The sequence below is a fragment of the Venturia canescens genome, chromosome 7 (genome assembly GCF_019457755.1).
Source record: "Venturia canescens isolate UGA chromosome 7, ASM1945775v1, whole genome shotgun sequence".
Taxonomy (NCBI): Eukaryota; Metazoa; Arthropoda; class Insecta; order Hymenoptera; family Ichneumonidae; genus Venturia; species Venturia canescens.
The window spans coordinates 13,537,662-13,561,496 of record NC_057427.1 but is presented as its reverse complement, the minus strand read 5'-3'; the positions used below and the strand labels follow the sequence as shown (position 1 = coordinate 13,561,496).

The following is a 23,835-nucleotide window of genomic DNA, read 5'->3' as shown; positions in this document are numbered from 1 at the left end:
CTTCAGTTTACTGTTTACTTTTCATGGACGGAAACGTCAAGTTGCAAAAGTTAGGTGCTCTTTAGAGAAATTGTTATAAAAATTAATGAAATAAATAGTAATTTCCTGGTTTCTGAGAATTAAAATCTCATAGTGAATATGATCATTCATATAATATAATTAAGAAACGTATTCATTACATGATGCATAAAAATAACGAAGAAAACGACAGTGTTTATTGTCTCACGACAGAATTGTGCAAACGTTTTATTGATCAACACAAATCAGTGGAACATCCCTATTTACCGATAAAAGATGATTCTAATAAAATTAAAAAAATTCGGAGGAGAGCTTTCGAGATATTGTTGAAGAAGTCATCCAACGAGTTCGAGAACTACTGTGAGTATGACTGAAAATTGATTAGTTGTTTTATTTCAAAATACAAACTAAGTTCGAGGTGTTTTCGAACAAATGTAAATTAATATACAAACACCAACATGTGATTTTAATTTTGCAAAGGATACAGTGAAAAACTTGTTTATTGTCATTTCAATCATTAGTTGAAGGTATTTAATAGATGAAAATGTTATTAATGACTGCATTATAATAGAAATTTCATAACCAATTTTACAAAATGTGAATTCAAGCTCAGGATCAAAACTCAAGTCCGAATGCATTGAATTTTTGAAACTCAATGAGAAAATACCATGTTGTTATTCTAGATATATATTCATCTATATTTAGGAGAACGAACACTTTTGTGCATTCTCAAAGCTAAATTATAGAAAATAGGAAAATTATGCCAAAAGTTTTCTTGTTGGAAATTACTTTGATTATTGTCTTGAACTTGAATGTTAATTCTGGATTGTAAAATATATATATATGTATACAAAAAAATATTAATAAGATCTATTTTTCGCAGCACCTCCGGACACGGATCCTGTAGTAGAACTGTTAAAATACACCTTCGTTTTAAAAACTGCTCTCAGGCGTTTTTCTGAAGCCGACGAGTTGGAAAATTGTCTGGACGAATTATGTACTGGAAAAGAAAATTTGAATGACAACATATATAATATTTTACGATTTCTCAATGGTCTAAAATCATTTGAAACCAAAAATGAAAATATCTTGGTAATTTTGACTTTTTTTTTACATTCAAATTAACTAGCAAGCTAATCTTCAAACGTATTGATAATCGCTGTGTAGATTATTAAAAAAATAATGGAATACATAAATATGTAATTTACTTGCAAAATAGAAAGTCAATTTCCAATTTGTTTTTTTCTTATAAGCTTTTGATATTACAACTTGTGTGGTAGTCAGAGATTGGATATTTAGATGAATTTAAAAAAAAAACAACAGGGAAAGATATTATGTACTGGAACTTTTGATAATTTCACTTCTGCAGGAGATATTCCATTATGGTCGGCCAAACCCACTTCTTCCTCAGCATAGGGCAAGTTCCAAAGAAGTACCACAGTTTCAAGTATATCCGCTCGAAGCATTCTCTATACCAGAGCGATTCGATGCAATTTTGGGTATCGAAACTGGTTTCCAACTACCGGAAAACAATGGTGATAATTATGAGTGTGTGTCATTTGGCAATCGGTTCAAATCAACGACCACCATAGGTATTGATACTCTGAGGTAAAAATTCGATAAATCTCAATATCATTTGAATTTTTTTAAATGTAAAAGAATTCTCCAAAATTTCGCCAGTTACATTTTTTACGAAAATTAATCAGTTCAAGGGACGAGCACACAATCGGATCGGTGATTTCAACGCCGAGGTATACAGTGCGATTAGTATCGACCCGTGAATTTTCCGCGTCGCCATACTTCATGCCTCGAATTGCGGCTGACGAGGATGAGGAAAACAAGGAATATGGTATGGATAGTATGGGAATAATTCCTGAACCAGAACCACCCTGGGCGTGTGTCAAGTCTGATCGAAACAACGATGAGACGGGCTCCGAAACGTCCGATGTCCAGTCGTCTATTGTTGCTTACGATTGCAAGAACCGAATTTCCGAAATGCACATCGAGATTTGGAAGGACATAGATGATTTAACAGAAATTGAGGAACATCGAACGTGGGAAATGTTAGGTCGTTGTGAAGTTTCAAATGAACCGCCTTTTATTACGGAAACGAAGGAAGTTATGCTGCATTTTGAAAGAATAAAGCAGGCTGGATACCTGCTTTTGTTACCACCGAATATAGTTGGATCTTTGAATGTTATAACTGAAGTTGAAACCGATGAATTTATGGAAAATATTAAACTGCTTCTTCTTGGTGTAGAGTCAAGCACTTTCCTCTGGAACGATAAGGTACGAAGAGGACTAAGATTCATCCTGAATATTGAGTGAATGAAAAACAGTTTGCTGCTCAGTTTGAAAAAAATGAAATGATTAAAATGGTTACAGATGGGTTTTCGTATTGCGAAGAATGTTACCGTGAAGGGCCTCAGCGTCAAAGCGTTGAAGAGCGCTTGTCAAGAGATAATCCATTGGGGCGAATGTTACAAATCGTTGTGCAAGCTCGTCCAACCAGATCCTCACACAGGCAAAATGCAACAGGAAGGTTTAATATTTCGCGCAATGTGTAACAGCGTCAAAGAGCTTTTGCTGTATTATCAAGCCGTGATATTACGAATAACGGTTGACAACAAAGATTCGCAAGGATTGTTGAAATTGTTAAAAAACGTGAGACCGATTGGGTACCTTATAACGGAGGTCGCGAGATTATGCCGTTGTAACGATCGTCAAACTTTGGGCGAAGGACTTGGAATTTTGTCGCATATTTACGAAGAAGTAACACGAATCACCAGGCCAAATGTCGCCCTTGTTTTTTATTCCATATTGAAATCATGCTGCGAGGTTTATTTTCGTTTTTTGCAAAAATGGCTTTTCGAGGGCATTTGCGAAGACGAATACGGTGAATTTATGATAAGAATTCGCCCGCAGTACATACGTGAAAAAGGGCACGGATTTTGGACGAAGGCTTATGCCATCAACAAAAATTCCGTGCCAGGCTTTCTCGCCAATCTTACGGAATCGATTCTCCAATGTGGCAAAACAGTAAGATTACTTAAGATTTGTAATGCGAAAAATCCCATAACCGCAATGTTTGAAAATTCTCATCCTACCGTTCGAGTATGTCTCTCGGTCGGAATGGTTCGCGAACAAGAATTACTTTGTCGCGAATTTATGAGCCGAGGCGATGAATTGTTAGGACGTAACTTTTCATTTTCCGTTGCTTTTGAGGAACAAAGAAACGCGGAAAAAGAACGAGCCGATCTCGTTATAAACGCTCAGCGAGACACATTGATGCGAATAAAACGCGAACGACAAGAAACAAAGTTGGAAGAAGCACGCAACAAACGTGAGTTATTAGCGCAGCTCAAAGATCAAGCGGAACAAGTTGCCACTCGCAAAGAACGCGAAAGGGAAGCAGAATTACTGAAAGATAAACAGTTTTTAGACGAATGGAATGCTGCTGATGAAATCGCGAAAAATTCTCTCATCATTGAGAAGAAAAATACTCTCGATTATTACAACGAGTTAGCAGCCGAAGTTGAGAGACGAAAAATCCGAGCTGATTGGCGATCCAGAAGAATGAAGTTGTTTGAGAAACGTGCAAATTTTTTTATTCGTACGAAGAATGAAACGGAAGATATTGAGGAGAACCCTGCCGAGGAAGTTGAAGAACAAGTCGATAATTGGCCTGACAAAAATCTCTCCGGTGATTCGACTGTTCCAAAAGAATCTGAGGATGTCAATAAAAATTCCGAAGACATCCCCGATTCGGAGGAACCATCATCGCCTGATCCGGTAATCGAAGAGATTGAATCTTGCAATGAAACGACAGTGAAAAAAATTCAATTGGTGCCGAAAAAATCGGCACGCCCGTGCCAACTGAATATAAAAAAAACATCCCACGACACAACTCCAACAAAAGTAAACAAAAATCTTGAGGGCAAAAGTATCAATGAAAACTTGAAAAATACGCAGTCGGAACGCCCGAAAGAATTGCGACTCGGTATATGTGATAATATGACGGACTTGCGGAGAAATAAGCTCAAAGTTTTACAGCAAGAATACGGAATGACACCGAACAACAATGAATTCAACATCATCGTATTGGATGCTGAAGGGAACAAAAATACGATAAGCATCGACGCGTCGACGGTGGAGAACGAGAACACGCGGAAAAGTCTCGAATTGGAAAAAAACAAAAATCGTAACCGTAATACCAGGCATCAAACGGATTCCTGGGCAGGCGAAGATACTGCAGAGGAGAGAATCGATGAATTTTTAGGCGATGAAGAAAAAAATGACAACGAAAATGCCATGAGAAAGAGTGAGACAGAAAAATTTTCGAATTCATCAAAAAACGTCAAAATCGTCGAACTGAGTGACGCTCAGAAAAACCGAAAAAGAAATATGGCACACACGTACCAAGATTCTTGGCTTGATCAAAAAAATGGGAGAGTTAATTTTGTCGATGCGACAACGGATTTGGAGAAAAATCGTGCCAAAGTCATGGGTCACGACAATAGAAATTATCGTAATTACGAAAACGAGGAACAAAATGCTGGTACCAATAATACGGAGGTATTGACTCCTGCAAGCCAAGGACCCGACTGTGCGAATGGAATTACGCCGATGTCCTGCACAACGGACACGTTTGCAACATCTACAAGCGACAGTATGAGCCAGTTACATAATTGGGAGGATTGTTTTATGGGAGAAGCGAAAAACGCTTCGATGATGAACGTCGAAACGCCTTCGAGCGATTCCGCTTACTTGACTAATCCTGAGACGCCGATGCTCAACAACAATTTCGCTCTCCAGGACAATAATTCATATTCAAAATTCTTCGGTCTTGAGGCAGCGGCGACACCAATGTTCGAGTCTTCGTTGACTGTAGCAGATGTCGAAATGATTGACAATACTTCGCTTCAAGTTTATCTTGAAAAGTCGGTCGCAACACCCCTCCGCGTACAGAGTCGTTTGGCAAATGCCGCGATCGTTAAATATCTCATATACGATTGCAACATACTCTCACATTTGCGGAGTCTTCGAAGCTTTTTCTTTCTGCTTAACGGCGAATTTGCAAAAAGTCTGACTAATTCGTTGTACACTAGACTCTACGAAATAGCTGTTCCCCTGGAGCTTTTCAAAACGTCGACGTTAACGAATTTTTTAGAACAAGCTCTCAACAGTTCGTTGAGTACAACTTACGAAAATTCGGAGAGGCTCAGCTTGTCCGCCATCGATATTCCCTCGCAACTGCAGGTGTCAAATCCTGAGTTTCTCAATTGTATATGCCTCAATTACAAAATATCATGGCCTTTAAATATCATAATAGACGAGAAAGTATTGAAACAATACAGTAGAGTGTTTAAATTCTTGTTGATGGTAGGTCGCGTTTTATACGTGTTGCAAGAAGATTTTCATATTCTCAAAGTCGAGAGAAAGACAACGATTTCCTCGCAGTATCACAAACTTCAATTGTATCGTCACTCGATGATGCAATTTATAACGGCGCTACATACTTACTTAACGTACAGCGTATTGCACGTTAGCTGGACGGAATTCGAAAAACAACTTGCAAACGCAACGACCATCGATGAAATTTATCTGACTCACATAAAATATATTAAAAACATACTATCCCGATGTATGCTCACATCGCGGGACGAAAAAATGCGCACTTTTCTCTGCAACATCTTTAGAGTAATATTGAAATTCCACAACCGCGTACGCTCCCAAGACTGGACTTCGGGTTCTCACGTTTATTCAACAGCAAATTTCGATAGGTTGGAAAATTTGTACACAACTTTTTGCGAGTGTAGAACGTATTTGGCTCACGTTGCCAATAAATTAGCGAGCAGCGGTTACCAACCGCATTTAACTCACTTCCTCAACGCTCTTAATATTAACTCGCTTTACGATTTAACCATGGCCAAAAAAGCGTGAATCGTGAGGCTTTTTTTCGTTAAATTATTTACCGTCCGAGTATTTACAATAATTGGACATCCCCATGAAACATAAATATAATAAACTTTAAAAAGCTCTCAGTTTAATGTAACATCGAAGGTAGTAATTCCGAGTGCTCGGTATTCCAAGCCCGATGGCAGAGCGAAACATTCTTCTGCGATTCTCAATCATTTTGTTTCTCATCAATAAATCAAATATATTAATGTATTTTCTTTTTACTGTTAACAGTATTTACAGCAGAGAATGTTTTGGATCGTGGTTTAATAGTTTATAAAATATAGCTTGTAAAAACGTTTGGCTGTCGCGTACGATCCGAGTTAAGTTATCACATTGAGATAAATGTCGTACTGTTGGTCGAAGCCGATGTAACAATCCGACATGAGGAAAAACGTCACTTTCGTTCGGCCTGAAAAAGAAAAAAAAACAAGAAAAATATATCGTTGATCAATATTTTTGTGTCTCCTTTTTTTTCCTTGTTCAATTTCCGTTCAAACCGGCCAACTTACCTGGGTATGAAGGTGAAGTAAATTCCAATTGACTTGTTCTTGTCTGATTATTGACACCCGCCGTTCTCTTCAATGCCCACAACTCTCCCTGAGCGGTGTCGCCCAGAATCAAAAACCATCCCTCATCCTTGCCACGTTGAAACATTGGACAATGCCCTCGTAGATTACTCGAACGATTCTTACGTCGAAGATTTATTACAAGAGTGTAATCTTGATTAGCTCGAATATCTAGAAAAACTTCTCGTTGGGACGTTATATTGATCACTTTTTTTTCGGTCGAATCGTCCAAAGTCGATAAAAGGGACAATTCGACGTTAATTGCCGGCATGGATTTCATAACTTGATGAATCTGTGAACAGTTATTCAGAGTGAAAGCGAATCAGAAAGAGAATGAAAGCAGTCCAAATGATAAAATGATTTCTCATAAATTCATTGTCAACTTGATTCTTTAACCAATCAAATTTTTAATGAAATATTCGTTTATTGCTAGTTTTTATGCACATGAAAACTTAGAAATTATTTACGGTTTTCCAACAATGAAAATACTCGGGGAAGTGATTCTACTATGTTGAAACTGAGACACAGATAAAAAATATTTTATGCTATATACCAATGTCTTTAAAAAAAAATCGTCTATTCTGGATAGATGAAACAACGCTTGAAATAAAATTCGAGAACAGACGAAACTTGAGAATATAATTTACCTCCTTAATTTCACTCGAAGTGAATTCTTCGGATAATGCATCTGCGAGTTTTTTGTAATTATTGTTCATACTGGCGCACAATGCTGCAAAACATTTCGGCAAAGATGAGAACAAATGAAGGTGTTCTTTTTTTATGTGAGGCAATGTGGCAATTGGCGATTCATCGATCCAGCGTGCTTGAATGATCATTTGCAACAGTTGCATTATTCTGAGAGTACTCGGGAGCCAGCCACGTTCCGCAACAACGTCGATCATCGCTTGCAATATTCTTATCGATTGATCGAGGACAGATTTCAAATCGGTAATGTAATCAGCGCACGGAAGTGTGAGACGTGAGAAATGAGCTTGGAGCAGCAGGAATGCTTTAGTGTTTGACGAATCGTACGACAATCGATCGACCTGGAAACGACATCGCTTCGCCAACTCCTCGTTAAGGAGGTCCTCGTTGTGACGAACTGGTATCTCATCGTACTCGTGAGCGTCGCACATGATCCTCAAACATTGTTCAATCGTAAGATTGTCATGTAACGCAGCGTCAAACTTGGCAATCGTCAAGTGTGACAAATAGTAGAACGAAGCTATTCTTCCCATGGAAAGCGGATAAATCGTTTGTTCTTGCTGGAAAATAAATTTCAAAATAATGTTATCAACTGTTTTAGACAACGATATAAAAATTAATATAAAAACGAAGAGTTCGGCACGAGAAACCTTGTTATTGTAATTTTGTTTGTCGGACATTCGCAGATTTTTCAATAAGTTTATTTTACCTCATCAATTTCCACACAATGTGAGTCTGCAAGAACCTTGAGAGTTTTTTCCACCAATTCCGAAAGATACTCGTTAATGCGGCAAGGCTCCAAAATTTCGAGATCATAATAGCGCGGATTTTTCATCAATCGCCTGAAGAAATACGTCCACGTCATGTAGTCAAGGAATTCTTGTTTCGTCTTAATTGTACCAGCAACGATCTCTGCGTTGACGTGATCTGGCAATACTTGAAGCAAACTAGATTCAACGGGAAACGGATCGTAGAGGAATTTCTTGTAGAAATTTTTCTTTATATCGTGAACAAGGACGACTGCAACACCGGAGTTGTCATATTGCGGACGGCCGGCACGGCCCATCATTTGAAGCACATCGGTGATCGGCATGTCGACGTAACGTTTTGTTTTTCCGTCGTAATATTCTGTTCCTTTTATCACTACCAAATGAGCAGGAAAATTGACGCCCCATGCGAGCGTGGACGTTGCTATGAGAACCTGATGAAACGAATTTAATGGAAAACAAAATTGAACAATAGTAGAGAAAAACTTTGACGAAATTTTCCAACTAAAAACGAAGAAAACATGTAATTTGTTGTATTTCGAGATTGTTTGAAAAAATTCTACGAACCTGTATTTTATTGTTGACGAATAATTCTTCGACAGTGCGACGATCTCTTTCTTGTAAACCAGCATGATGAATACCAATACCAAAAGCGAGTGTAAGTTTGAGATTGGTGTCTTTGATATTTTCGACCAAATCGTACATCTCCTCTTCGGGCATGTGTAGCCACTGTTTAGGTTGATCTTCAGCGCCGAGATAAGCAATGAGATCAATGGCGGTAAGACGAGTTTGTCGTCGAGAGGAAACGAAGACGAGGGAAGGGCTGTCAGGCGCGTGTTGTCGGATAGCTTGAAAAGTGGGTCGATTCATGGTAGCCATACGTGGACAATAATGTTTTCCAGGGAAACCACTGACGTGAACTTCCAGTGGTACGGGACGTACGGAAGGTCGGAAATTGTAAAGTCCCATTTTTTTAATACCGAGCCAATCAGCGAGATCGGCGGCGTTGGCCAAAGCGGTCGAGAGACCAACGATCCTCAGAGACTTTTTCGTATGAGAGGCGATGAAATTTGTACGTGAAACGATTACTTCGAGAACGGGTCCTCGATCTTCACCGAGCAGATGAATCTCGTCAATTATAATGAGAGCTACTTTTTTAACGTAATTACGAGTTTGCCAACTTCTGCTGATGCCGTCCCACTTCTCAGGAGTTGTGACAATCACGCTCGATTTCTCGACCGCTCGCATGTCCGGAGTGACGTCACCGGTCAACTCGACCACTGTCTTTCCAAGACGTTCTTCGATTCTTATTTTCCAATCGCTCATACGCTCACGCACCAAAGCCTTCAATGGTGCTATATAAACGACTTTTTGATCGGGATACTGTTTGAATACTCGGAACATCGCAATCTCGGCGGCTATTGTTTTTCCCGAGCCTGTCGGTGCTCCGAGCAAGACGTTGCAATCAGTGTGATAGAGGCAATGAAAAATCTGTGTTTGTATCGGATTGAAGTGCGAAAATTTGTACAGTTTCTCGAATCTCGAATCTTTCAGAGCATTCACCGGTAACGGCTGAAGTTCCAAAAGATCTGTGTGGGGCGGATGTAGCTCCGGCAGTATGAGATTGTGAAAAGTCAGCGGTAACGTCGTCTCGCAGCCTAACCATCGATCACTGGTTGCTCTCACGAAATACTGAGCCGGCAATGGCTCCGTCAATGGTATTGTCATCACCAACTCTTGCTCGCCGTTCATCAAAACCTGCATCAAATATTTTTATTAAAGAAATAATGGTCGTTCCATTAGAACCAAATGTCGATGCCGAACTCTCGAAAGTTACACTTTTTTCACCGTAATACGAATTTTTTCTTTGTAAAAAATACCATTTTTCTTGTGAGGACGAAATATTCGTGATGATAGATAAAATTGTTCTCCGCATCCTCGATCCAAATCCAAAACGCTTCAGAACTTTTCCCGTGTACACGATCATTCCACGTGAAATTAGCGTAAACTTTTAGACGAATACGTAAGACGGTTCGTGTGATCGGCTGAAGACTCGATTCCATTTCCAAACCCGGAAATTCTTCGCAGCATTTCTTTATGAGCGCAGCCGTTTTGTGGTTGCGTAAAAACATACCTGGGAGAAGAGATAAAAGAACACGTGACAAAGGAAAATATTGATGTTAACGAGAATGCAAAAGACCAGATTGATCATCAGTCTACCAATTTCCGAGACGTCCATTTCGCGCAACCGATCAACAGTCAGATTACGTTCCTCGATTTTGTCAATAATATCTTGTCCCAAACAGCGAAATTGTCTCATCGGACTCATATTATCCCATTGTTGAGATTCGAGCATTTTCGCCATGTTGAGCAAGCGTCCAGCCATTATAGCGTTGTTTTTACGCAGCATTACTTCAAACAAAGCTCGACAAATTCTCATTGCATTCTAAAAACAAGAAAAAATGAAAATAAAAACCAATAGACAATAGAAATTAAATATAAAGTATTATTAAAAAAAAAAAAAAAAAAAAAAAACGTAGCATCAAATTTTACCTGCGTTATATACGCTTGATCCGATAACAACGAGAACGAACTGACGCGTCCTTGCGAGAGGTAAGTCTGTATGAGAATGTTCACTTTGCCATGAACATTCTCGGTTCCTCCTTGTGGTATCACTTCGCAATAGTCCGCCGATAAATTGTCTAGTTCTGTCATTTCATCGTCCCGTACCTTCAGCTGCTCGAACTCTTGTGAGCGTGATATCATACCGAGAATATCGGCTTCGTTCATAATCGGTTTGGCAAGATCGTTGAATATCTCAACCGTATCGTACTTGAGGTAATAATGACTGGCAGTTCTCCCGAGATCTTGAAACATTACGATACGATTACCAGCTTTTTTGATTTTCACAAACGGCCTCGAAGAACGACATTGCACTTTTAATTTTGGAAATTCTGAAATAAATTTTTCCCAATCAGCTTACCTGTAGAACTGAGATCTCCGGTTCTAGGATGATAACGAATCATTCTCGCCTTGTCCAGAGCCTTCGCGGCGCTGTCAATCAGCTCTCGTCTTTTACGGTCCAAATTTGGATCATCAATGATGGTCTGATACGGTATACCGTATGCGACATGATTGAGTTTCATTCTAACAAACAAATACGTGTAGCTGAGCCACTCAACGGCTTCTTCCACATTGGATATCGTGCCTAGAGCGATTTCAGCGTTCAAATTGTCCGCCAAATAAATAATGAAACTGCTCTCGATAGGAAACTGATTCGTCAACAGTGACAAGTAATGCGATAATTTTGCGTGCGCTGTTATTATTACTGCGTGACCGGAAGTATCGAACTGTGGTCTACCGGCACGTCCAAAAATTTGTAAAACATCCAGTATTCCAAGATCAACGAAAGTTCCGTGCTTGGCATCGTAAATCTCGGTTCCCTGTGACATAAATTAAGAAGAAATTCAGAATCCATAGCAATCACGCAAGTGCATTTTCGTGAATGGATACATTCATAATCACAAAATACAGTCGAACTGCAATATCAGAAAATCTTGTCTATATAAATGAAATTGAATGAAATATATTGGATAAACATTGATGTTTGTTAAGTAATTGAGTTAATGTAATGTCGTAAAATTGGAGATTATAGAGAAATTAAGCGAAAAGCATTGAACTTACGCGAATAATAACTGCATGAGCCGGTAAATTAACTCCCCATGCGAGGGTCGAAGTACAGACTAAAACTTTGATGAGACCTTGTGAAAAATACTTTTCCACCATGTTTCTGTCAGTTCTGAGCATTCCCGCATGATGCACGGAGAACCCATATTGAAACAACTGCCCGAGATATTTGTTCCGTGAATTGCCAAGAGCTTTTTGTGCCAAGCCTTTGGAGGGGCCTTCGGTTCGGAATAACTTTAGCGTATCATTCTGACCGGCGATGTCTTTTAGTGCATTTGCAGTACGAATGGTGGCATTTCGAGCGTGTACAAAAACCATAACTTGATGTCCCTTTCGTACCATATCGACTACTTGATTGTAACAAACGAGATCCATGTCATGCATTTGTTGTGATTGTTTTATCGCTTTTACGCCAATGAACGTTTGACTGAGAGGAACCGGGCGAAAGCGATGATCGAAGTAGAAAAGCCCTTTGTAAGGATTAACTCTAAGAAATCTAGCAACATCGACGTAATTTGGCAAAGTGGCGGAAAGCCCAACGATTCTTATCATTCGTTGCGACGACTCGACTTGTCGTAAAGTACGGGCTACGAGAGCTTCGACCACAGGACCTCGATCACCATGTAACAGATGTACTTCATCTATGATCAGCAATTTAACGATATTCGTTAAAGCTATGTCGCCCGAGCCTTTCCTCGTAACGACGTCCCACTTTTCCGGTGTCGTTACGATCATCTGTGTCTGTTGTATCTCAGTTTTCGTCAATTGCATGTCCCCAGTATATTCACGAACTGTAACTCCCAGGCAGCCGAGCTTCTTGTTGAAATTCGAAGTCATTTCAGCCGCCAGAGCCTTCATCGGAGCTATGTAGATTATTTTTAATTGATCTTTCTTCAGTATTCCATTCTCCATGTTTAGTTTTAACTGATGTACCACAGTTAACAGTGCGACGTTCGTTTTTCCTGCTCCTGTTGGTGCGCATATCAAAAGATTCTCGTTACTATGATACGCCGCATCAAATACGATACTTTGTATCCGGTTTAGTGCCTTCACACCGCTAAAAGCCATTTGTCCAATCTGAAAAGGAAAAGTTTTCATCCTTTTTGCCATAACGTTGAAAAAATTTTAGAGATTTAGAACCAAATTACGCAATAACTTTCTGACCTCGGAAAAGTTGCAAATACTCTTTCTAGTTCAACTACTCTTTCAAACACAAGAAATGAACAATCAAGTACGACTTCGAGCTACCGTTCAACTACATCAATTTTAGGGTCATTACAAATGAAGGTGAAGAGGAGCAGTAGATTTTTAGTTAATTTCAAGCTTCTTCAAATTTCGGGCGTATTTTTTTTTAAATAAAAATCATTCGTCATAAATCATGTAGTCAAAATTTGATTGGTAAATCAACAATAAAGGAAGCTTAGCTATTTTTCAATGAAAAAAAAATGCGACTGCTTGCCTCATCAAGAGTTGATATTAGAACAGGTTCATTTCCGATTTCGAGAGGATCAGCTTCCGCGATTGGAATGTGAACTTCTTCGCAAAGCTGCGAATCTTTCCTCGTAACATCTTCAGGCAACATAATATTTTTACCCGCCACTGTGCCGGCAGTGTTTTTTGTTGTAAGCTTAGAGTCAAAGACGAACGGGTAATAGTCTCGCGCGCTGCTGGTGCCTATTCTTTTTGATGAAGAAAAAATCGGAGCCTTTTGGGCCAAAAGAACTTCTTGTCTCTTTATGCGCAGCATAATCGGATCAATATCCTCATCCGAAATGTCACCGTTTCCTGCGTGTTTATTCGAGGCTTTCATCATTTTTTTTTCTTCCTTTCGATACTGCTTCATCAGTTGTACTTCTTTCGCCGACTGCACGGTCACTTGACATCCATATCCAGGCTGCTCCGAAATTTTGGCTATTCAAAAACAACAAAATTATAAAAACGTATACCCGAGACGTGTGGAATGATATTGAAATGGTTTTTTTGCTCCAACCTGGCATAGCTCGATGCGATTTTTGCACAGACAGTACCGAACTTATGCTTCGACGATGCCTGATCAAATATTCCACAAATTGTATATTTTCAAATCCCAAAAGATCGAATAATTCGTTTTCAAGATTATCTGCATTCTTCAATTTATCCTCCAGCGTATTTACAAATTGTGTATACACCATGTCTATTGAGTACTTGAGGTAACATTCCCGGAGACCTTCGATGAAGTCGTTTTTGTTGAACTATGCGATATAAATTAAATGATAATTATTAAATTCGATAATACAATTTCTTAAACAAAGGCTGAATAAATTGAATTCTTTCAAGTTTGTATTTGGTTTCGTGTTATTTTTCATTGGAACTGATAGATCAAATGTTTAAAATTCCTTGCTTAAAGATTTTCATGTTCCGCATTTTACTGTTTGACCTGTGACAAATTTTAAGTTGTCGATTCGTTCTTTGGGTTCTTTACCATGCTTTCGTTGCTTGCTTTCCCAATTTTTTCATACAACATTGTAAAATCGTCAGCTGGTTTTGGAGCATCCAGATGACACATATCATGTAGAAATCCCGTGTCTGGCCACACGAATGTCGCTTGTTTGTATTCGATGTTCTCTCCAAAGCAGGTTGATTCTGAGTCATTCTTATCCGGAGCTTCTCGATCAAAATTCACAATAAATTCGATGCTCTCATCTGTCAAATGGTCCTTGATATCGTTCACTGTCTGCGAATGGAATAATCACACGGGTCAGGCGTGTTTTTAGTTTGTTTCAGATCTCCAAAACTCAAAGTATACTTTCAGGCTTATACTATGTTCAAATAGGAATCGGGCACAATTTTCTGACTTTTTACGAACCTTGTGCAGCTCTTGTATAATCTTTTGTGTCACACCAATCATCATGGTTTCCAAAGTTTTGAGGGTTTTCTGACTGATATACTTTTCTTGTATCAAAATTTGCACAACGGATATTGCTATGTAATCCACAAACGACGGCAACTCACCTTCTGCAAGCATAAATCATGAGTTCAACATTCTTATGATGATAATAAATGAATAATGCACAATAAGAACTCATAAAAAAAAAATATACATGAAACAAAAGCTAAATCAATCTATTATGATTCCACTGTGAATTATCATGAAACTGAGGTTTTTATTTTATGAATTTTGAACGTCATTGTAATAGAATGAGACCCAATTTTTGTTGATATATTTAATAATTCAATAATCAATATGAAATTGATTTAACAAATCAAAATTTTGGCTACAATGTATTACATTTCAATGGTCACTTTTGAAAAAATGTATCCAAACATATTGTATGAATTAATCGAGGTTCATCCCGAAGACATCCTAAGTTATAGGACATCTGGAATTTTTTTCAGTTCTGAAAAATGCTATCCGAAACTCATTAAAATGGAGGTAACACAACAATGAATTAACAATACTTTTCTTTACAGATTGATCAACAATTATCTCCAATGTATTTGTTGTTTTTGAATCCCAGTGTATCGACCAAGTACTAGAAAAAATAAGGTAAGTTTAATTTCAAATAATTTCAAACATAAGAAATTACTCACCGCAATACTTTGCTATAGTGGCATGAACTTGTGTAAGAAGAGGCCCTACATTTTTTGGTAACTTTTTGCAGAATTCTTTCCAGCTGAGTTGCCTGTACAAATGAAAAAAGGGTTGTCAAAAGAACTCTGAAGGCATACAGTTACATAATAAAGAATAAATCATCTGTACCGTGTCAAATTGGCAGCTTGCTCTTGTTTTTTATAAGTCAAATCTGTTGTATAGCCATTGGATTGCTTTTTACGACCAAGATCGGTGAATGCTCTTAAAGCTCGAGTGAGCCGAGGAACTTCAAGCATTCTGATGACTCTGCGTTTGAATCTCTCAACTGATGAGTACAAAATATATTACGAAAAAGAAAGGGCATATATAATGACTGACTGATAAATTGCACAAAATTGTGTAAAACCTTACAAGACTCATGTAAAATTAAAAAAAGTAGAGAAACGTTTCCAAACGATTTCTCCTGGATAAAATAATTTTTACATTTGTCCAATGTCTTCCTGTGACAGTCCACCAATTATTTTGACACAAGAACAGAGTACGAGAGAAACGGACAGGTTAACCTCGAATGTAATTGACTTCAACAATACGGAATAAAAATATCATTAAAAATTCGATTGAAATAAATTTTTTATCATTTTTCTTACCTGCTAATTACGGATAACTGCTTTTTTCGTCACGATCTTATTGGGTATGTTTTTTTACATTTTATTCGAATCGAAAATTCCTGTAGAAACAATGAGAGATTTTTGAGGAATTTTCTAATTCAAAAACAATCGGTTGTTCATTTTATACAGTGGCCGTATGAGGGCGTGAGGTTTTGCTCAGTTGGTACTAAGTTACCGACGTATGGTTCTAAGTTCTCATATACACACGACGCGGTTACGATTGTCGGTCGTTGCGGTGGTACAGCGGAAAAACTGACAAGGTCAAAATACATCATGCTTCCACTTCAACAAAAATAAATACAAATATATTATCATTTGGGTAAGCTACTTCCACATATATAAATCGTTGCGACTATAAGTTTACATATCAGACAAAAATGACTATTTCCATCACACACCCTTTTGATTGAAAATAATGTTCACGCAGTTGCGTTCATAGAAAGGTGTCGGAAACGTCTCAAAATTGGATCATTTATAGTTCCAAACAGAGAAATCTTATTTCCGTGAATAATCTAATAAAATTTTAATCGATAAATCCGCTCCACACGTATTGACAAACGATCAAAATTTCATTTACCAACACTCACAATCAGCTCAACGAACTAAAACCATCCATGCGCGTTCATCCACAACATTAACTTCCGTTTGTATAAAAATTCATTTCAATAAATTTTCCAATTCCGATCTCGATCCAATTCCCTGTGTCTCTTAGAGTGCCATTACTTTTCGAGCATTTGGAGAGAAAAGGTCTATAAAAATATTGAATAGTGGAAACGTCGTTAACGATAATAAATCATAAAAGCCAGGAGTCTCTCAAGATACGATTAACGAGAGCTCGTAACTTCAAGAGATCGAGGTCGTGAACCGCGTGTGTTTGGAGACCAGGTCACGAGGACTATTATTTTGGCACATAAATACTGTCATTAAATCCAGCGTTCATATGCGTACATATATACAGACGAAATAATCGAGATTTTTGAAAATTCAGTAATCAATTTTCATGTCAACCGAGCAACCGTAATTTCGATGGGTTTCGAACAAGAAATGTATTTTCAATGGAAAGCACGTGAAAATCCTGCGAGTGTCAATGCCCGAAGATCTTCTCATAATTCGGATTAAAAAATACCGAAGCTCTTCCATCATTAATCAAGCATAATTGTTTTTAGCGAGGGTTACATATTCCGAGCGGATGAATAAAATAGAGGTTAGGGGCGAAGGAGAAGAGAAGAGGGGATTCGCGTGAACGTCACACAAGAGATGAAATAGATCGAAATATATACGCGGGAAGCATCGAGCAACGCGAGCAGAATTTTCTTCACCGATGATGCTGCGCGCGTCCGCGTAAACGTTATAGCTGCGCGTCTTGCGAAGCGCAAGGGCAGCGATACAACATGGAAAACGTGTATTGTAGATGAAAGTGGGAAAGGCGTAGATTGTCACTTTTCGAGCCGAAATAAGGTGATTTGAGCCTTTTTGACTTTGTACGATCTTAACTCGACACCGCTACACACACGCGCGCGCGCGCATATCTACGTGCGTATACATCGCGATGTATGTGATAATAAGGCACGACAAGAGAGAGAGAGAGAGAGAGAGAGAGAGAGAGAGAGAGAGAGAGAGAGAGAGAGCGAGTGCGAGAATGGGCAATGAAAAGGGAGCATAATGTTCCAGAGGTCGAGCTGCTCGGTATCGCGACGTGACACCAACAGTGTGGCATCGTGTCTCGAGTCCGTTGCTTCTCCTCTCTCTTGAGAACATCGAGGGCAAAAAAGCACAACACACGCGGGCGGCCTCGATCGTTTTTATTCCGTCTCGGGGATCAGCGCCACTGATCTCTCTCAGTATCCGTCGGGTTGAAGGATCCGTCGGATCTCGTGGTGTTCCTCTTGTAAGTAAATATCGCGAATGTTGTCATCCTTCGTTTTTCGTTTATTGACGCGTTCGTATCCCGCTTGTTTAGAGTGCCAAATCGTGGAATTCGCTGTTGATTAAACCGTGAAAAACATTGAAATTTAATTGATCTCAGTAATTTAAGCTGCTCGAGGAGGAAGGTCGACTGGTTTTCCGAAGACGAGAGAATAATTGTCGTTCTTTCGACGCAGAATCGATCGCACGAGTCGAGAGTTAAAGAATTTCAAATAAATCGGAAAAAAGGAAAATATGGAACAACAGGAGAGCGTGGCTACGGACGTGCCGAGCGTCGTCGAACTGAACGTCGGAGGTGTTTTTTACACAACCTCACTGTCAACCCTAACCCGTGAAACGGATTCTCACTTAGCCGCCATATTCACCGGCAAAAAATCGGTCGAAAAAGACGCCAAGGGAAAATATTTTCTCGATCGTGACGGTGTGCTGTTTCGTTACGTGCTCGATTTTTTGCGGAATCAAGCGCTAACGCTGCCCGAGGGATTCCGCGAACGCGAGCGCTTGAGGAGAGAAGCGATTTTTTACGGCCTCCCAGAACTCGAAAAGGCTACGCTAGTGCCCGGCAGTGAAACTAGCGTTTCTTCCAGTTCGAGCAACACCGGTAAACGTGCGATCGGCTATATAACCGTCGGTTATCGAGGCAGTTTCGCTTTCGGACGGGACGGTCTCGCGGACGTTAAATTTCGTAAATTAGCGAGAATATTGGTGTGCGGGCGTATGGTACTGTGTCGCGAGGTATTCGGGGAAACTCTCAACGAGAGTCGTGATCCCGATCACGGTATGTCGGATCGTTACACATCGAGGTTTTTCCTAAAGCACAGCTCGATCGAGCAGGCTTTTGACATGCTGCAGGAGCACGGTTTCAAACTCGTTGCGAGCTGTGGCTCCGGCACCGCCGATGGTAATCCTGAGCAGCTCAAACCGGGCGTCGTTTCCGAAGAGAATCGTTGGAATCATTACAACGAGTTTGTCTTTGTGAGGGATTAAGCCGACGGGGGGAAAAGCCCCGACGACCTCACTTGCGAAAAACTTCCGTGATTTTTGTTATCTCGCATCGACGCGCCACCGTGAGACGAAGCACATCCAATTTCCGTAAAAGCACGATTGGGAGAGAACTCGTTCGCTCCCTTACAGAGTCGAGGAAGAATAAAAATGAGAAAGAGCATTCCTACTTATTTCCGAAAACGTGGATAAATTGCGAAGGATTTATCCAAACTGCGGGGAAACCCTGCTTTTGTTTTGTTTGTTTTTTTTTTTTGTTTGTTTTTTTTTCATCTTATCAACGAAAGAGCGATGAAGCTTTTGCTATATTCAGGCCAGTGAAAAAGTATCGCATTATTCGAGGGAAAGAATCGTTGAAAAATAAACAAGAAAGATGGACCGTTGCTGTTTTTCATACGTGGTCGAACATTTCGAGGGGTGGTTCGCCTGCCGACACGGCGATTGAAGGGGGGGAAAAAGATTTGACGATGTTGACACGATGCGAAGTAGTCGAGGGGAGTGGAACGATAATAAAAGAAAAAACAAATCGTTTGCGAATGGGAAAGTAATGGAAGAAAAACACGTTGGAATAGATCGCCGACGGAGCAGCGATAATTTTGAAAAACTTTTCAATTCGTTAGTAAAATGCGAGTGGGAATAATTCTGACGACTGCTGTGACGCGCTATCGAAGAGAACGAATCAGCGTGTGGTCAGACACCTCGTCGTCTGCGTTCTGCGTCTGTTTTCATCGTCACTGATTTCTCGGACGACCAATGAGTCTGCTTACAATACTTTGCGGGCACACGCAGCGTCGAGATGCATCAAGATAATCAAAGTATACATTCAAGAAAAAAATATAAAACGACGAACCAAAATAACGAATGGAAAACGAGCACGATGAAATGAAAGTTTACGATGGATTATTTTGTAGGTAAAGAAAAAAAGAGCGACGAAATTATTCCTGTAGAAAATTGTTTGGCCTTTCGAATAGCATAGAAAAATAAATCCCGGAACGAAAGGTCGCCTCGTTTTTCCTCCTCCTCTTCCCCCTCCGCCCCTCTGTCCCACGGAGAGTTTTTACTACGAGCGGGAACTTGCCGATCGATTTTTCAATTTCCTCAAATCTTTCAGCACCGCCGTATAAACACCCCCCCCCCCCCCCACACACACACACACACACACACACACACACACACACACACACACACACACACACACACACACACACACGTATATGTGAATGTATACATATAGCGGAAACGGGTCTGCGAAGTTTTAGACTTCCGATGTAGCATTTAAGACAATTATCGAACACCGCGTACGTTTGATTTTCTTTTTCCGGCCAATAAAAACCATTACCGCGTCTCGCCAAATACTTAATTTTTTTTTTTTACTTCCATTTGTTGACCTGCGATGCAATGTAAAAAACGTCAGCTCTATTCTTTTTACGTTTTTATTCTCTCTTCGGTCGGGCAACCATATATTTTCCACGCAATAAAATATGATGAAATCCCAGATATTTTGTTCTAACCACGCTAAATATTTGCAACGAGAATTATATTCTTATTATTTGAGGAAAATTCACTCCACAGCAGCCCTTACGCTGCTTGGTGGGTGGAAAAAAATGGATTTTCTGCTCACTTCATGCGGTTGTCTCAACACTGCGCTTCAACCGACAAACGTTTCGTTTTCATTGGAACAGAGTTCATCCGATTCGCCCAAATGATTTGAATTTTTATCTAATAATTGGTCAGCCGAGCCGGCCTGTAAATAATCAACTCTCAGGATCGTTATCGATCGATCAATTTTTACTAAGACACGCGCGGTAATATTGACACAGACGAACAGAGAACCGACTCGATCTGGACCGCGTGACACACGTTGCGACAACAAAAATTAAAACAAGCGAATGAGAAATTCTCTCCGAGACGGAGTGCATAATTCTTCCTCCCGTGGCTCAGCTCATTGTATGAGACTACAAGGGTAAAACTAGGCTAATTAAGAATGATGCGTGAATGTCGATGCTTTATGAGCGCGTGCGGTCTGCTGTGCTGCGAGAGGTGAACCGAAAAAAATAAGGACGAAAAAACAGCGTGATGGCGTTTTCTTCGCCATCGCAAACGGCGCGCGCGCGTGTTGTGTGTACTGATGTGCGTGTGCTATTCGAGACCGTGATGGGAGAGTGAGGCTATAACACGCGAACGAGAAAAAATAACGAGGTAACGAAGGACGAGTAAATAAGAAAAAAAACGTTGGAACAAAGTGGATTTATTTGAAAGAAGAATAAAAAAGAACGCCCATCCCAAACAGAGTCGGATATGAAACAAAGTTATTTATATTCTCTCCGAAGAGAAAACGCAATTTGTGCGGGAAATGATTTTTTTCCTGCGGAACCTACAATACTAGAAAAGCAACGATTTTTTACTGCGCTCCGATACTGTAATGAAGTTACGTTCGAATCTTCCTTCAACGAGAAATGGTCCACTTGATATTCGTTTATGGGTTTATTATTATTATTATTATTATTATTATTTTCATCGAATATTTAGTTAGCAGAGATAAAATATTGGGCGTGTTTGATCGCGAGATGGTGATTGTTACAGATAAACTTACTGTTAGAAATATGAATCAATTTTCCGATGAGACGACAAAACCGCGAACTCTCCGTTCTCTAGGATTTTCATTCGCTTTTTTTCCGACCCCGATATAGAATAATATCTTTCCACATTCTTCCACTTTACCCCGATGCTAGTCATAAATCAAAGTTTATTTCTTTTGGCTTATTTCCCTAAATTGATATTCGAATATTCGAATGGTACAGAAGCTTTTTATTCGCCATTTTTCTGTTCGGTCATGGAATGATGCTCGCAAAAGGATAAGATTGCCGGCTGACATATTCGTGACGAAATTCTATCTCTCGAGCGAATTTCGTAACGCTGAAAGGTCGACACGTGATAAAAACCTTTGATTCATGTCGGCGCTGAAAGACGGAGGGATTGGTGACGAGGATTAACCCTCGATCCTGCTTCGCGGGATTTTCCTCCTTTTTTGCGGTTTATCCGAGTCGGTGACGCGCTGGTTGGATAAACACAGCGACGGGTGTAGAATAAAAATGAGATGAGGATGAGCATAAAACGTCATCCCTTGAGAACCCACGTTTTTACTTCGCTACCTTTCATTTTGCGGATTTATACTCGTGCACTTTCACGCTGTTAATACTCGAAAAGCGATTTCACAAGCTAACGAAAAAAAATTGTCAACGCTAACGAAGGCGAGCGGTTGTGAAACGATTGTTAAACGAAGGATCTTCTGAGCATAACTTCCTCCACCGCTTTCTCACTTTTTCTGCACTGGTTGCACCAACATTTCCTGATTGTTTTTCACTACTTTTTCCGCTCTACTCGTGAGACGCAACGATTACGAAAATATCATGCCAAAAAGCGCGAAATTCACTCCCGACACAATCCGCTGCTTGAAAAACTCGTTTGCCGTTGACCAATCAGCGTGATTCTGAACGCCTGCTACCTTATTTGGGCGCCTCGTGGCAGCACCGGGGCCTTGACGACCAGCGCCCCATCATCAGCCATTATTTTTATCATATTTCAGTCGTGTTTGACCAACCCCGTCCTTGACAAGTTTCCAAGACCGAACAAGGAATTTTTTTCCCGCATTTTTATAACGTTTATTACGCTCCGCGTTCTTTTCATTGAAAACATAATAAAGGGGATGGATACCTGGCGGAGGCTCGCGCGATCGTTAACAAGCTCTCATCGGGAAGTCGTGATTTTACGAGCGTTTAGGCTCCGTTGTAATATATTGAATCGAGGGTAAGAAGAGATATGAAACCCACACAAAACTATATATATATATATGTAATATATCTTTAAGATAACGCTCTATGACTTTTGGGCCTTAGCTGGCATAAACGGGTATAACATGTACTATTATTATGACTAATTAGCCGCCGGAATTTTTCGTGTCGTCGAATCGCACACGTTGCGTATCTTCCACCGAGGTCTGTCTTTCACTACGATGATGCGACGGCCGTGGATAAGAGGGAAGTAAAAACGAGAAACGGAAGAGAAGCATAATAAAAAAAAGATTGATCGTTGATATGCATCACGAATGAAGAGTTTATGACCAATAATGATATTTACACGATCTATAGAGAAAACTAATAGACATGTAAGACCCGCGTATCAAAATGTGCGTGCGTATATAATTCGTGATATATATAAAAATATATGCACACTCAATATATTACGAATAAGCGAGCAGCGAGGTTCTGGAGCCTCGTTCGGATAAAAGTAACTCAATGTGATGTAAACAATGTTCATATTATTCCTCATAATTGAGTAAAAAAAAAGAGGGAGCATTGAATCGTAAATATAATTGAAATATAAAAAATATGACAACGCGGCTGAAAGGGGGTGCGAGAAACTTGAATCAAACATAATTCACTCAGCTTTTAAATTTCATGTTTACTTAGATTCGTCGATACGCAGTTTCCCCCACTGTTTCAAGGAAGTACCATCGTCCCGTCGGGTCCGAGCATACCGAACTCGACTCTCCACAGTCGTTTGTTGACAAACAGTTCTCGCTAGTGTGTTCCCCCAAAATTCGAGCAAGCTTACCGAAGCACGGACTGCATGCTAGTCAAATGAGTGCTAAATTTTCAAAACGTTTTTAGACCAAGTTCAACGTACCGATTAAACTTATTGTTAGTAGATCAAGCATATTTTATTAACGTGAAAAAATATTGAAAATGATAGTTTTGCAAAGCTATCAACTGATGGATGCAAATTTCCATGATGACACATTTTCACAGGTATTTTTCAAAGAATCATCTGTATTTTTTAACCGATTTTATTGCACCAAGTCTCATTTTGTTCCTCAACTGATCCTCTACGAATTCACAACGTAGATTTTCCTTTAACCCAAGACGGTCACATGGGGTGTGACACACCCCAGGCCATCTGTGCAC

At 39.7% G+C, this 23,835-nt stretch overlaps 3 protein-coding genes across 5 annotated transcripts; 2 read left to right on the top strand and 1 right to left on the bottom strand.

The window, feature by feature from the left end:
- The first annotated feature begins 23 nt into the window (after positions 1 to 23).
- Positions 24 to 6,432, top strand: Grip163 (gamma-tubulin complex component 6). The gene is made up of 5 exons (XM_043423139.1): positions 24 to 378; positions 902 to 1,110; positions 1,388 to 1,626; positions 1,725 to 2,307; positions 2,404 to 6,432. Exons 1-5 carry the CDS (start codon positions 180 to 182, stop codon positions 5,959 to 5,961), a joined length of 4,788 nt encoding a protein of 1,595 aa, XP_043279074.1. The 5' UTR covers positions 24 to 179; the 3' UTR covers positions 5,962 to 6,432.
- Positions 6,169 to 16,058, bottom strand: obe (obelus). 3 transcript variants are annotated; one of them, XM_043423137.1, is made up of 17 exons: positions 15,923 to 16,058; positions 15,444 to 15,600; positions 15,275 to 15,366; positions 14,550 to 14,698; positions 14,166 to 14,417; positions 13,695 to 13,935; positions 13,164 to 13,615; positions 11,702 to 12,781; positions 11,001 to 11,460; positions 10,571 to 10,884; positions 10,238 to 10,463; positions 9,898 to 10,151; positions 8,585 to 9,775; positions 7,960 to 8,451; positions 7,193 to 7,810; positions 6,489 to 6,837; positions 6,169 to 6,388 (listed from the first exon to the last, which is right to left on the bottom strand). In XM_043423137.1, the coding sequence occupies exons 2-17, from the start codon at positions 15,569 to 15,571 to the stop codon at positions 6,300 to 6,302; spliced, it is 6,387 nt and encodes a 2,128-aa protein (XP_043279072.1). In that variant the 5' UTR covers positions 15,572 to 15,600; positions 15,923 to 16,058; the 3' UTR covers positions 6,169 to 6,299. The 3 variants fall into 3 exon arrangements, with proteins under 3 accessions (XP_043279072.1, XP_043279073.1, XP_043279071.1); XM_043423138.1 differs by having other exon boundaries at positions 15,444 to 15,581; positions 15,923 to 16,042; XM_043423136.1 differs by lacking the exon at positions 15,923 to 16,058 and adding an exon at positions 15,687 to 15,871.
- Positions 16,059 to 17,634: 1,576 nt separating this feature from the next.
- Ktl (BTB/POZ domain-containing protein Ktl) lies at positions 17,635 to 23,616 on the top strand. Its single transcript, XM_043423929.1, has 2 exons — positions 17,635 to 17,831; positions 17,904 to 23,616. The coding sequence occupies exon 2, from the start codon at positions 18,104 to 18,106 to the stop codon at positions 18,854 to 18,856; it is 753 nt and encodes a 250-aa protein (XP_043279864.1). The 5' UTR covers positions 17,635 to 17,831; positions 17,904 to 18,103; the 3' UTR covers positions 18,857 to 23,616.
- Positions 23,617 to 23,835: the final 219 nt, after the last annotated feature.

Coding starts and splice junctions, on each gene's coding strand:
- obe (XM_043423137.1), bottom strand. CDS start 15,571: ATGCTTGAAGTTCCTCGGCTCACTCGAGCTTTAAGAGCATTCACCGAT. Junction 14,699..15,274: donor CACTATAGCAAAGTATTGCG/GTGAGTAATTTC, acceptor TTATGCTTGCAG/AAGGTGAGTTGCCGTCGTTT. Junction 13,936..14,165: donor AAGCAAGCAACGAAAGCATG/GTAAAGAACCCA, acceptor TATATCGCATAG/TTCAACAAAAACGACTTCAT.
- Ktl (XM_043423929.1), top strand. CDS start 18,104: ATGGAACAACAGGAGAGCGTGGCTACGGACGTGCCGAGCGTCGTCGAA.
- Grip163 (XM_043423139.1), top strand. CDS start 180: ATGATGCATAAAAATAACGAAGAAAACGACAGTGTTTATTGTCTCACG. Junction 1,111..1,387: donor CCAAAAATGAAAATATCTTG/GTAATTTTGACT, acceptor TCACTTCTGCAG/GAGATATTCCATTATGGTCG. Junction 2,308..2,403: donor CTTTCCTCTGGAACGATAAG/GTACGAAGAGGA, acceptor AAATGGTTACAG/ATGGGTTTTCGTATTGCGAA.